The 15542-nt window shown below is 37.6% G+C and overlaps 1 protein-coding gene across 2 annotated transcripts in view; it reads right to left on the bottom strand.

The window, feature by feature from the left end:
- Window positions 1–15542, bottom strand: part of EFCAB10 (EF-hand calcium binding domain 10) — a 17150-nt gene extending 1608 nt beyond the window's left edge. Inside the window, exons 1-3 of one of the 2 annotated variants that reach the window (XM_061198451.1) lie at window positions 15400–15542; window positions 1039–1203; window positions 843–930 (exon numbers count right to left, since the gene is read on the bottom strand). In XM_061198451.1, the coding sequence (XP_061054434.1) occupies window positions 843–930; window positions 1039–1203; window positions 15400–15508 (362 nt within the window). In that variant the 5' untranslated portion in view covers window positions 15509–15542. The remainder of the gene's footprint in view (window positions 1–842; window positions 931–1038; window positions 1204–15399) is intronic. The other variant, XM_061198452.1, reaches the window with a different exon arrangement.

The following is a 15542-nucleotide window of genomic DNA, read 5'->3' as shown; positions in this document are numbered from 1 at the left end:
GAGATAGTGACTGAAATAGGATTGCTCTCATTTTCTACAAATGTCTTTCCATTCAGAATACTTTCCTAGTTCCATTCTATGTGACAGTGGGCAACCTTTGCTTTGTGGATGAAACATTTCAGCTAGAGCACTGTGCTACCATCATTCTCTGGGGTAGGTAATGTAATTAAACATTTTTTGTTGAATATTTATGTAACTAATGATGAGATGAGAATCTTAAACTTTCTTTTTTCTTCTAACTTCTCCTTGGCCTTGGATTATGTTAAATAAAACTTAAACAAACTGAGCTAGATTAGCTAGAGGCTTCCAGAACTATCAAGTTTTATTCCCTTGGTTGGTTGTTTCTTTTTTTTCTGACTTAGCATTTAGTTAGTACTTTTCATGCTGTAATACCTCAAATCCGAAATTGTCAGGCTGGCATGCAGCCTGTACTATTGATAAACATTTACGAAATCATTTTTAGGAAGTATTTTGAGAGAAATTTTATTACTCTATATACAGAGATTTTCCAACTAGTATATTGAGCTTAAAGCTTTTCTGTTAGTTCTTCTAGCAGATCGGGGCTTCTCTACCTCATTCTTTGAGAATTGCTGGGGTTTCCCATTGAGAAAAGAAAGAAGCTGCCTCTGGATCCTCCTAACCCCAGCATCCTCTCCCTCCCCTCCCCCCAGGCTTAGAGAGTACTGTCAGCCCTGCCTGTCCTCACTTTCTAGTCAGCTGAAAGTTTCAGGGGAATGAAATGTTTCTATCAGAAGGTAGGAACCTTTGTTTTAAAATGTATTAATTGTACTTCAAAATCATGCCACGTTATTTAAATATTAGTCACTTAAAAATAAACTTACACTTCACGCATGAATTTTTCGCAAGTTATTCCATGTCCATCATCTTTTAAAACTTCATCTGCAGTACACAGACCCAGGGTTTTTAGGGCTATAAGAAGAAGAAGAAAGGAAAATTTACAAAGTGAGAATTAGTTTCAGCTAGGGAAATTTACGGAATGACCACAAATTATTACCTCAATTTGTAGGAGATACTGACCTTCTTTATACTGTATAAATGATATGGATCCTTTATTCGAGGAGTCCAGCAGCTGAAACATGGCTGCAATGTTAGAGTCATCCATAAAGAAAGGGAAAGCCACGCCTGATACTTTGGCAATTCTCAGCCGTTCCAATATAGATATTAAATACTCTCTTGGTTTTTCTGTAAAAGAATAGTTCCAATTCTTTCTGATATGAAATTAAAGTATGTCACAAATGGAAATAGTCATGTAACAATTATTAAATACCTATATTTGAAGTACTGTACTAGGCACTGGGAATATAGGCCTTGCTTGCAGGAAAGGCAAGACATTAAACAATTAAATAATTATATACAAAAGTGCTCTACTCCGGATGACTGAACAAAAATGTCCAGAGGTTGGATCTGCGCATTTTTCAAAAAAGCTCCTCAGGTGACTCTTAATTTATAGACAGAGTTGAAAACCCTCAAAATGGAACAACATGATGCAGGAGAAAAGGCCAGCTAAAAGAAGGAAAAAATAGATTTTAAAAAACAAACACTTAGATTAATATAGTCCTCCAATTAGGAAGCATAAATGTTCATTCCTAACATAAGGGCAGTATTTTGGATAAACAGTCTATCTTTCATCTAAACAATGTGAAAAATGAAACATCAAGATCAATCCACTTTTCAGAAATAATGCGGGTTAGTTATAATAAAAGAAGCCAAAAGAAGTAAAAACGGTACAGCTTAGATGAGGAACGCTCCGTCTACTCCATCACTGTATTTCAATCCTAGGATTTACGTATATGTGTGTGTATTTTAAAAGTCTTTTAAAAACTCTGTCACTAAGAATTTCATACATATAATAAAAGTAGACAGAAAAGTATAATGAACTCATCACCAACTTCAACTGTTCAATTTTGTGGCTGGTCTTCTTTCACCATGCTCCCACCTAGGTCCCCTCTTCCTGTATTATTCTGAAGTAAATCACAGCAATCACATTTCATTACTGAATGTTTCAGTGTGCATCTCTAAAAGATAAGGACCCCTTTTTCTCTTTTTTGTTGAGCTATAACTGACATAAAATTGTGTAAGTTTAAGGTGTGCAATATGTTGCTTTGGTACCTTTATACTGCAGTATGATTGCCACTGCAGTGCTAGCTAATAGTTCTATCGCATCACATAATGATCATGGCTTTTTTGCGGTGGGAATAATTAAGATCTAGTCTCTTAGCAAGTTTGATGTTTACAATACAGCATTGTTCTCTGTAATCACTATGCTGTGCAATAGATCTCCAGGACTTAGTTATCTACTAGTTGCAAGTTTGTACCCTTAAACAACATCTCTCCTATCCCGCATCCCCCAGCCTGTGGTAACCACCATTCTACTCTGTTTTTAGGAGTTTGGCTTTTTTAGATTCCACATGTAAGTGATATCACACAGTATTTGTCTTTCTCTCTTTGACTTATTTCACTTAGCACAATGTCCTCAAGGTCCACCCATGACAGCTGTTCTAACAGGTGTAACTTGATATCTCATTGTGGTTTTAATTTGCATTCCCCTGATGATTTGTGATATAGAGCATCTTTTCATGTACCTGTTGCCATTTGGATGTCTTCTTAGGAAAAATATCTATTTAGTTCCTCTGCCCATTTTTAATCGTTTTCTTGTCATTGAGTTATATGGGTTCTTCATTTATTTTGGATATTAGCCCCTTATCATATATGATTTGCAAATATTTTTTTCCCATTCCATAGACTGCCTTTTCATTTTGTTGATTGTTTCTTTTGCTGTGCAGAAGTTTTTAAGTTTAATTTAGTCTTACTTGTTGATATTTGCTTTTGTTGTTTGTGCTTTTGGGGTCACATCCAAAAATCATTGACAAGACCAATGTCAAGGAGCTTCTTCCCTGTGTTTTCTTCTAGGAATTTCACAGTATCAGGTCTTATGTTTAAGTCTTTAATCCATTTTGAGTTAATTTTTGTGAATGGTGTTAGACAGGGGTCCAGTTTTCTTTTTCTGCATGTGGTTATTCAGTCTTCCCAACACCATTTGTTGAAGAGGGGACTCCTTTTTCTTTTTCATGTTACCACAATACTGTTATCGTGATACAATTTACACATCTAACAAAATTCTTAATATTCTCAAATAGCCAGGCATTATTCAAATTTCCAGTTGTCTCACAAATGTCATAATTGTAAACACTCTTTAAAAATCAGTAATCAAACAGAGTCCACACATTGTGATAGGTTATGTTTTTAAGTCTCTCTTAATCATATAGGTGTATGAAATCCTCCGTGTATTTCACTCCTTGGAATTTATGTGTTGAAACTAGAAGTAGGCAGACTTTTAATCTAATATAGTGCCTTTTTGTGCAACTTTTAATACATTATAGCAGCAAATAGGTTACTAAGGCAATCACATCATGTAATGTGGTCTTCTGTCATTTCTTTCTGAACTGTATAACAAAATTAGAAGGAGAAAAACATCCAAGTTTGATTTCAACTCACTACATTTCTTTTTAAGGCTAGAATACGTAAATAATGCTAATGGAACTTGGTATGTTACTTTGATGAAGATTTGTTGCTGTATATCCTTCAGACTACATGAGGTGCCATAATGTCTATATTTGGAATCTATAATTTATACTCCACCTGCTTCTAAAAATGTTTTGAAAATGCTTACAACGTAAGTATATATAATAAAGATATAAATTTTTAAAACATGAAGGGAAGAGCCAAATGGCACTAACCACTTAAGTTACATAAATGTCAGCTGATAATGACCGTCAGTTCTTCAAGGGAGACAAACGTCAAGTTCAAAGTTGTAATACTAATAGCTAGTATTTACTGGGCCCTTACTATGTGCCTGGTACTATGATAAACATTTTCCTTGGCTTACTTGATTTTCTCCTCACAACAGTCACTTGCTCAAGGCCACACAGCCAGTATGAACCCAGTCAGTGTGCTTCCACAGCTCCCAGATTCTACCACACTCAGCTAACTCAAACACGGGAAGCACCTGCGACACCCAAACCTAGTCAGTCATGACAATCTCTCCGGAGTCTTTCTCCTCAGTAGCTCTCAAAGTCATCTGATCCCCACCACTGCCACAGCAGTAGTTCTCACCTGGGTGACTACAACTGCCTCTGTAAAAAAACTTCTGATTTCTTTAAAGTCATCCCCTAAAAATATATACTCCCTCCTTCCACAGCATAGAATTGCCACTGGGAAGGGCTGCCCAGCCAGGGGCTAAATTTCCCAATATACCCTAGAAAAGGCCAGATTTTCCTACCAAATGACTTCAGATTATGTCAAATTCGGCTGTTAAATGAGTTATGAAAATCTGTTGGGTTTCAGAGCTTCTAGAATTTAGGGATCAAGGATGTGGGACTGTGGACATGTTCTCACAACAGTAATAGCCCAACCACGCTGTGAAGTCTTATTTTCCATAACTCCCTTACAATTCCAAGGTTTTCAAACTGAGATACATATCATAATGCCAGGAGCTTTGCAAAGACCGAAGATAAAGATAGTGTTTCTTCCTGAGCATCAATCATACAATAGTGAGTAATATGGAACATATTAAGAAATGGATATACGGGGACTTCCCTGGTGGCAAAGTGGTTAAGAATCCGCCTGCCAATGCAGGGGACATGGGTTCGAGCCCTGGTCCAGGAAGATCCCACATGCCATGGAGCAACTAAGCCCGTAAGCCACAACTACTGAGCCTGCGCTCTAGAGCCCATGCTCTAGAGCCCATGAGCCACAACTACTGAGCCCGCGTGCCTAGAGCCTGTGCTCCGCAACAAGAGAAGCCACCGCAATGAGAAGCCCGTGCACCGCAACCAACAGTAGCCCCTGCTCACCGCAACTAGAGAAAGCCCGCGTGCAGCAACGAAGACCCAACACAGCCAAACAAAAACAAAAACAAACCCTTTAAAAAATAAGTAAATAAATAAAAGAAAAGCTACTTAAAAAAAAAAAAAAAAGAAATGGATATACGGTAGTTCCCCCTTATCCATGGAGAATACATTCCAAGACCCTCTGTAATGCCTGAAACCACGTGATAAAGTTTAATTTATAAATTAGGCATAGTAAGAAATTAACAAATAATAAAATCAATTATAATGATCTACCATAATAAAAGTATTATATGAATGTGGTCTCTCTCAAAATACCTTACTGTACAAATTTAATGCTTTTTCCATCTTAACTCAGCACTTATGCACTGTGGCTGTAACCTCTGCAGCCTGAACCACATCAGCAAAACTCAAATGAATTTCTTTTCCTTCTTCACAATTTCACAATTTCATAGGCTCTGGAGCCTGCGGGCCACAACTAGAGAGAGAAAACCCACACGCCACAACTAGAGAGAAGCCCACACGCCACAATGAAGATCCCGCGTGCCACAACTAAGACCTGTCGCAGCCAAAAATAAATAAATAAAGAATAAATAAAATCTTTAAAAAAAAGAAATGGTGAACAAAGGTTTTTCTTTACCTTTAATGTAATCTGCCTAGGAAACAAAAATGTACGTCTTGGGCTTTCCTGGTGGCGCAGTTGTTAAGGATCCACCTGCCAATGCAGGGGACATGGGTTCGAGCCCTGGTCTGGGAAGATCCCATGTGCCGTGGAGCAACTAAGCCTGTGCACCACAACTACTGAGGCTGCGCTCTAGAGCCCGCGAGCCACAACTAGTGAGCCTGTGTGCCACAACTACTGAAGCCTGCAGGCCTAGAGCCTGTGCTCGGCAACAAGAGAAGCCACTGCAATGAGAAGCCCACACACCACAATGAAGAGTAGCCCCCGCTCGCCGCAACTAGAGAAAGCCTGTACACAGCAACGAAGACCCAATGCAGCCAAAAATAAATAAAAGATGTATGTCTTATGAAAATAATTTACTGTGCTTCACGTTGTCATTATCAGGTCTTTGACTATGTAGGAAAAAAAAAACCTGACTCTTATCGAATTAAAAGAGCTAATTTTTGTTTGGTTTTTTACAACTATATAACTTTCTGTATTTGCCTTTGAAATCTTTTGTCACTTTGGCTGAATGGATAACTAAGTATTGTTTCACAGTGACCTGTGATTCTATTTGATCACATATTTTAAATGTTTTGACATTTTAAACAAACTTCCCAAATCAAATTCTGAATGAAGCTAAAAGAGAAATGTTAATTTACTTAGGCTTATTTGATATATTAGACTGCATGGGAAACATCGTCAAATAAAAAGCAATATTTAACCTTCTTAGGTCATATTTATAAGGGATATATATCATTAAAATAATTAATTCAGAAATTATATGAAATTCTTAAAAATCTATATCCTGGCATAATGTTATCAGTCATAATTCCAGCTATTATCTTAAAACATTATATATAAAAGTAACCAAATTTCCTTGTCAACTGCATCATTTTTGGTGTGTATATGTGAACACTTACCAGATCTTTAACCATGACTATTTTAAACTCTTTTACCACTCACAGACAGTTATTGTTTTACTGTGATGCTTTTGCAAAAATGTGCCTAAAAAGTGCTTCATCTTCAAGAAGATTCATGGAAAAGACTCTGAAAAGTAAAGGTATCTGATAATTATAAGATCATATTACTGAACTGGGTAAGAATCTAGATCTCTAGTGGAAAACTGATTCATAAAGCTGCCTACCAAGATCAAGCAAAATAAGAATTAATTATGTAAGACTGAATGAACCGATGATGATTTTAATTTTTATGATTTAATTTAAAACATTGCTGGTTCTTTAATGTTTTGTTTTCCAGATTTAAAGAGGCCTCTTTTCTCCTCTCTTTTAAGCTATCTATAACTTATTGCAATTTGGTGAAGTATATATTTGAAACAAAGGTTGAAACATTTATCTTTTTCTCCCTACCTGATTCCTCTAGAATTTTGAAACTCTTACTAAATATTCTTATTTTTCATGACAATATATATATTTGCACAATGGAAACAATGGACAAGTCCTTGGCTTGGCTTCTTAGCCTAAAGAGACTTTAAAGGTCTAAACTGAGATTCCTTATGAAAAGTTCCAGCAAAGCAGATTTAAAAGAGTCCATACAAGCCTCTTAGGTAACCTCATCTACCAGAAGGCAGACAGCAGAAGTAAGAAGAACGACAATCCTGCAGCCTGTGGAACAAAAACCACATTCACAGAAAGACAGACAAGATGAAAAGGCAGAGGGCTATGTACCAGATGAAGGAACAAGATAAAACCCCAGAAAAACAACTAAATGAAGTGGAGATAGGCAACCTTCCAGAAAAAGAATTCAGAATAATGATAGTGAAGATGATCCAGGACCTCAGAAAAACAATGGAGGCAAAGATCGAGAAGATGCAAGAAATGTTCAACAAAGATCTAGAAAAATTAAAGAACAAACAAACAGGGATGAACAATACAATAACTGAAATGAAAACTACACTAGAAGCAATCAATAGCAGAATAACTGAGGCAGAAGAACGGATAAGTGACCTGGAAGACAGAATGGTGGAATTCACTGCTGTGGAACAGAATAAAGAAAAAAGAATGAAAAGAAATGAAGACAGCCTAAGAGACCTCTAGGACAACATTAAACGCAACAACATTCACATTATAGGGGTCCCAGAAGGAGAAGAGAGAGAGAAAGGACCCAAGAAAATATTTGACGAGATTATAGTCGAAAACTTCCCTTACATGGGAAAGGAAATAGCCACCCAAGTTCAGGAAGCGCAGACAGTTCCATACAGGATAAACCCAAGGAGAAACATGCCAAGACACATGGTAATCAAATTGGCAAAAAGTAAAGACAAAGAAAAATTATTGAAAGCAGCAAGGGAAAAATGACAAATAACATACAAGGGAACTCTCATAATGTTAACAGCTGATTTCTCAGCAGAAACTCTACAAGCCAGAAGGGAGTGGCATGATATACTTAAAGTGATGAAAGGGAAGAACCTACAACCAAGATTACTCTACCCGGCAAGGATCTCATTCAAATTCGATGGAGAAGTCAAAAGCTTTACAGACAAGCAAAAGCTAAGAGAATTCAGCACCACCAAACCAGCTCTACAACAAATGCTAAAGGAACTTCTCTAAGTGGGAAACACAAGAGAAGAAAAGGACCTACAAAAACAAACCCAAAACAATTAAGGAAATGATAATAGGAACATACATGTCGATAATTACCTTAAACGTGAATGGATTAAATGCTCCAACCAAAAGACACAGGCTTGCTGAATGGATACAAAAACAAGACCCATATATATGCTGTCTACAAGAGGCCCACTTCAGACCTAGGGACACATACAGACTGAAAGTGAGGGGATGGAAAAAGATATTCCATGCAAATGGAAATCAAAAGAAAGCTGGAGTAGCAATACTCATATCAGATTAAATAGACTTTAAAATAAAGAATGTTACAAGAGACAAGGAAGGACACTACATAATAATCAAGGGATCAGTCCAAGAAGAAGAGATAACAATTATAAATATATATGCACCCAACACAGAAGCACCTCAATACATAAGGCAACTGCTAACAACTCTAAAAGAGGAAGTCGACAGTAACACAATAAAAGTGGGGGACTTTAACACCTCACTTACACCAATGGACAGATAATCCAAAATGAAAACAAATATGGAAACACAAGTTTTAAATGACACAACAGACCAGATAGATTTAATTGATATTTATAGGACATTCCATCCAAAAACAGCAGATTACACTTTCTTCTCAAGTGTGCATGGAATGTTCTCCAGGATAGATCACATCTTGGGTCACAAATCAAGCCTCAGTAAATTTAAGAAAACTGAAATCATATCAAGCATCTTTTCTGACCACAACGCTATGAGATTAGAAATGAATTACAGGGAGAATAATGTAAAAAACACAAACACATGGAGGCTAAAGAATACGTTACTAAATAACCAAGAGACCACTGAAGAAATCAAAGAGGAAATCAAAAAATACCTAGAGACAAATGACAAGAAAACACGACAATCCAAAACGTATGGGATGCAGCAAAAGCAGTTCTAAGAGGGAAGTTTATAGCTATACAAGCCTACCTCAAGAAACAAGAAAAATCTCAAATAAACAATCTAATCTTACAGCTAAAGGAACTAGAAAAAGAAGAACAAACAAAACCCAAAGTTAGCAGAAGGAAAGAAATCATAAAGATCAGAGCAGAAATAAATGAAATAGAAACAAAGAAAACAATAGCAAAGATCAATAAAACTAAAAGCTGGTTCTTTGAGAAGATAAACAAAATTGATAAACCATTAGCCAGACTCATCAAGAAAAAGAGGGAGAGGACTCAAATCAATAAAATTAGAAATGAAAAAGGAGAAGTTACAACAGACACCGCAGAGATACAAAGCATCCTAAGAGGCTACTACAAGCAACTTGATGCCAATAAAATGGACAACCTGGAAGAAATGGACAAATTCTTAGAAAGGTATAACTTTCCAAGACTGAACCAGGAAGAAATAGAAAATATGAACAGACCAATCACAAGTAATGAAATGAACTGTGATTAAAAATCTTCCAACAAACAAAAGTCCAGGACCAGATGGCTTCACAGGTGAATTCTATCAAACATTTAGAGAAGAGCTAACACCCATCCTTCTCAAACTCTTCTAAAAAATTGCAGAGGAAGGAACACTCCCAAACTCATTCTATGAGGCCACCATCACCCTGATACCAAAACCAGACAAAGATACTACAAAAAAAGAAAATTACAGACCAATATCACTGATGAATATAGATGCAAAAATCCTCAACAAAATACTAGCAAACAGAATCCAACAACACATTAAAAAGATCATATACCACGGTCAAGTGGGATTTATCCCAGGGATGCAAGGATTCTTCAATATACGCAAATCAATCAATGTGATACACCATATTAACAAATTGAAGAATAAAAACCATATGATTATCTCAATAGATGCAGAAAAAGCTTTTGACAAAATTCAACACCCATTTATGATAAAAACTCTCCAGAAAGTGGGCACAGAGGGAACCTACCTCAACATAATAAAGGCCATGTACGACAAACCCACAGCAAACATCATTCTCAATGGTGAAAAACTGAAAGCATTTCCTCTAAGATCAGGAACGAGACAAGGATGTCCACTCTCACCACTATTATTCAACATAGTTTTGGAAGTCCTAGCCAGGGCAATCAGAGAAGAAAAAGAAATAAAAGGAATACAAATAGGAAAAGAAGAAGTAAAACTGTCACTGTTTGCAGATGACATGATACTATACATAGAGAATCCTAAAACTGCCACCAGAAAACTACTAGAGCTAATTAATGAATTTGGTGAAGTTGCAGGATACAAAATAAATGCACAGAAATCTCTTGCATTCCTATACACTAATGATGAAAAATCTGAAAGAGAAATTAAGGAAACACTCCCATTTACCATTGCAACAAAAAGAATAAAATACCTAGGAATAAACCTACCTAGGGAGACAAAAGACCTGTATGCAGAAAACTACAAGACACTGATGAAAGAAATTAAAGATGATACCAACAGATGGAGAGATATACTATGTTCTTGGATTGGAAGAATCAATATTGTGAAAATGACTATACTACCCAAAGCAATCTACAGATTCAATGCAATCCCTATCAAATTACCAATGGTATTTTTTTACAGAACTAGAGCAAAAAATCTTAATATCTGTATGGAGACACAAAAGACCCCGAATAGCCAAAGCAGTCTTGAGGGAAAAAAACGGAGCTGGAGGAATCAGACTCCCTGACTTCAGACTATACTACAAAGCTACAGTAATCAAGACAATATGGTACTGGCACAAAAACAGAAACATAGATCAATGGAACAAGATAGAAAGCCCAGAGATAAACCCACGCACCTATGGTCAACTAACCTATGACAAAGGAGGCAAGGATATACAATGGAGAAAAGACAGTCTCTTCAATAAGTGGTGCTGGGAAAAGTGGACAGCTACATGTAAAGGAATGAAATTAGAACCTAGCACCATACACAAAAATAAACTCAAAATGGATTAGAGACCTAAATGTAAGACCAGACACTATAAAACTCTTAGAGGAAAACATAGGAAGAACACTCTTTGACATAAATCACAGCAAAATCTTTTTTGATCCACCTCCTAGCGTAATGGAAATAAAAACAAAAATAAACAAATGGGACCTAATGAAACTTAAAAGCTTTTGCACAGCAAAGGAGACCATAAATAAGACGAAAAGACAACCCTCAGAATGGGAGAAAATATTTGCAAACGAATTAATGGACAAAAGATTAATCTCCAAAATATATAAACAGCTCATGCAGCTCAATATTAAAAAAACAAACAACCCAATCCAAAAATGGGCATAAGACCTAAATAGACATTTCTCCAAAGAAGATATACAAATGGCCAAGAAGCACAGGAAAAGCTGCTCAACGTCACTAATTATTAGAGAAATGTAAATCAAAACTACAAGGAGGGGCTTCCCTGGTGGCGCAGTGGTTGAGAATCTGCCTGCCAATGCAGGGGACACGGGTTCGAGCCCTGGTCTGGGAAGATCCCACATGACGCGGAGCAGCTGGGCCCGTGAGCCACAATTACTGAGCTTGCGCGTCTGGAGCCTGTGCTCCGCAACAAGAGAGGCCACGATAGTGAGAGGCCCGTGCACCGCGATGAAGAGTGGCCCCCGCTTGCCACAACTAGAGAAAGCCCTCGCACAGAAACGAAGACCCAACACAGCCATAAATAAATAAAATAAATAAATAAATAAAAACTACAAGGAGGTATCACCTCACACCAATTAAAATGGACATCATCAGAAAATCTACAAACAACAAATGCTAGAGAGGGTGTGGAGAAAAGGAACCCTCTTGCACTGTTGGTGGGTATGTAAATTGATACAGCCACTATGGAGAACAGTATGGAGATTCCTTAAAAAAATAAAAATAGAATTACCATATGATCCAGCAATCCCACTACTGGGCATATACCCAGAGAAAACCATAATTCAAAAAGACACATGCACCCCAATGTTCACTGCAGCACTATTTACAATAGCCAGGTCATGGAAGCAACCTAAATGCCCATTGACAGATGAATGGGTAAAGAAGAGGTGGTACATATATACAATGGAATATTACTCAGCCATAAAAAGGAACAAAATTGGGTCATTTGTTGAGACGTGGATGGATCTAGAGACTGTCATACAGAGTGAAATAAGTCAGAAAGAGAAAAACAAATATCGTATATTAACGCATATATGTGGAACCTAGGAAAATGGTACAGATGAACTGGTTTGCAGGGCAGAAATTGAGACACAGATGTAGAGAACAAACATATGGACACCAAGGGGGGAAAGCGGCAGGGGGTGGGTGTGGTGGTGGGATGAATTGGGCGATTGGGATTGACATGTGTACACTGATGTGTATAAAATTGATGACTAATAAGAACTTGCTGTATAAAAAAATAAAATTCAAAAATTCAAAAAAAAAAACTAAACTCATGTATTTCCTGGTTCAATCTGAAATAAAAATGTGTGGTTCAAGCATTCAAAATAGAAAAAAAAAAAAGAGTCGATACAATCACTGTTCTTAATGCACTTATGCAAATAATCAGATCAAGTTTATTGAAACTAGACTTAATTTGCAAACAAATTTCTCTTACTGATTATCCTTTATAACAGTCGGGATGATAATAGAAAGAAAAATTATGTTTTAGTAATACACCTTTGAAGATATCAGATTTTAGTACTGTTAACCCTCTTTGAGGTTTTGTTTTCTACCTGTACACTGGACTGGATCCTGAATTCTTCTAGTTTCTTCCAATATTTGACCAGAACTCTCCAAACTAATATTTCCAATTTTCTCCCACTCTTTTGACTCCAAATTACTATGAAACTCAACTGCCCTTTTCCCAAAGCCATACAAGTTAAAGCTGGACAACCTGACATAAACCTCAGAGAAATCACAACAGCTCATGAGTGGGCAATCTGCATGCTTGTTTTTACATGGCCACTCAGAAGCTCGCCAGACACATTCAAACTGCAAGCCAGGAAAATCCATTAGACTGTAACTGCCATCCTCATTCCACCATCTGGAGATGCTTCAAACTCAAATCTACAAATTTTCTCAAATGGCTGCTCTCCAAACTCAGAAACTGAATTTATAATTTGCTCAAACTATTAGCCTTTGTTTTTCTTTTGTTTCCCTAGAAATGCCTCTTGTTAAATTACCTGATTGCTCACAGCACACAGACACCTCATTTAGGTGGAAGCTCACCTGCAGCACGGTCTCCTAAAATACAACATCCTCCCTTCATTCTGTCTTGAGGAATCATGAGGATACATGATTGCTAACACACCAGGTTGTGCCTATGTAAATAACCTTTAAAAACTGAAACCTAATGGCACATTAATCCAAAAAAATTGTCAGTTGACTTAGAAACATAAAACTTAAAAACTGCTGGTTATAACCCATTTGAGTTATTTAACTGGTTAAATCTTGGGTCCTGGGAATCTCTGCTCTGGACAATTTTTCAATCCTTGGTTATTATTTTCCTTATAGTTATCATATTAACCTTTCTAGTGTGTTGTATACTCTCGAGGGTTTTAAATGCCTGTCTCCAGCCACTCGCATGCCAAATGGCATCCATCAGGATCACACAACTGGACAAAATCAACAATAACCATATAAAGAATTAAGATAGTGACTACACGGCTCTCCTGCCTAAGGACTCAACTAATGCAAACAGTGTATATGCGATTCTTCGGCCTGACTACATCAACAGTGGTAACCGGGAAAAATGCTATACTGATTGCTCATACTCTCCGCCCACGGAGAGAATGACCAAAAGCAGGAGGGGGGTAGGGGGGATTGTTAAAATCAAGACCAAATGGAAACCAGCCTTGAAAAATTCCCTGGGCAGACAAAACCAGTTAAGTTACACAAGCAAAGCTTAATTTAGCTTATTTTACAAGACTAACTTGACCTGGGTCATTTCTTGCTTCTGCCTCTGTAAATAAGCAAAATTTAAACTGTTTCCCAAGGTTAATATGAAGTAACCAATTCCCTATCATTTAAGAAGATGATAATATTATAACCAATTACTGTGAAGAATAAACAGTCACTATCTTCTCACCATATAAGCTGCTTTATAACAATATACACCTGAGCCTCATTTCTTGTTTTGATTTGAGTGCTCCTGGTTTTCAAACTATCTTTTTGGTGTGTGCACAATAAACTTTACTGATTACTACTTTGGTGAGTCATTGGTTTCACTTCTGCTATTTCTGAAGTTCTGACACACACACACATATATATATGTCTGCATCTAACAGCAAAAGACTATTTTCACCACCACAGTACCAGAGACCAGCAAGAGATGGTAATTAGTCACTTTTTCAAAAAGCAGGTTTTTAAAAATTAGTTTGATAGCAACTTTTTCCCAGTGCATTAAAAAAGTGCCTTCCTTTGTACTTTGTTTTTTTTGATTTTCTATTTATTTTTAATTGTTGCAGAGTTTTTTGCTGGTTTATCATTTTAAAACAACTAGAGAGAACTTGATCGCCTTATACAGGATCATATTAGTTGGGTGGCTTTTGGCAAAATTGGAATATTTGGTTTTTATATTTCCTTACCCAGAGGCAAATGGACAATTTGGGCATTTTGGACACTCCATATGAGACTAGTAAATTACAATTCTGCACCCTGGGGAGAAGCACATCGAGTCACTTTCACCTTAACATAACTTTTAAATTTACAGACCACACAAAAATTATGAAATGACCCAAACTTTGTAAGGGGATCAGATATAGAAAACATGTCAGGAAAATCTATCTCCTCAATAATATCCTTCCTTTTACCCTATCAGTTGTTTTTACCAGCTTACAAACTCTTTGAGGGCAGGGATAACACTGGAAACATCTGTTGCTTACCAGGCATAAGGATGATTTATACATTATTTATTTAATCTTCCCCACGTTGCCATGAGATCGGTATTATTATAATCCCCATTTTCCAGAAGAGGAGACCGAAGTTCAGGCTCTCGCCCACTATCACAAAGTAGTAAGGGGTGGAGCCAGGAGCCAGGCTGCCGGACCCCGGAGCCTCTCTCCCACCGGCGAGAGCCCTCCACCGGCGAGAGTCCCGCCACACTCAGCTAGTGGCAGGCACAAAGAGGCCGTTCAATAAGTCTTGTTTAATTTCAAGGCCACAGCGTTAACTAGCAGCAGAAGGGCTCGAGTAGCCGAGAGGCAGGAGAGTGTATGCGGAGGGGCGTGGAGTGGTAGCCGGGAAGGAAACTGGCCCCCCGGGACGCGGCTGGGGAGGGATGGCTACACCGGGAATTTCTGGGGACCGCTCGGTGTGGGACAGAAAGCCGAGTGGTAGGCAAGACACTTACCCGGCCGGAAAAAGAGGAGGGCGCTGGCGAGATAGGTCAGCAACTCCATAATCCGATGTTTTTCCAAATAATTCCTGGCTTCGAGCTCCCTGCTGCTGTTGGCCTCCATCGCTCCGAATTAGGACGTTGCTAGGCGACCAGGC

The sequence above is a fragment of the Eubalaena glacialis genome, chromosome 8 (genome assembly GCF_028564815.1).
Source record: "Eubalaena glacialis isolate mEubGla1 chromosome 8, mEubGla1.1.hap2.+ XY, whole genome shotgun sequence".
Classification (NCBI taxonomy): domain Eukaryota; kingdom Metazoa; phylum Chordata; class Mammalia; order Artiodactyla; family Balaenidae; genus Eubalaena; species Eubalaena glacialis.
Note: the sequence above shows the minus strand (reverse complement) of the source record. Positions and strands in the feature narration are given on the sequence as shown.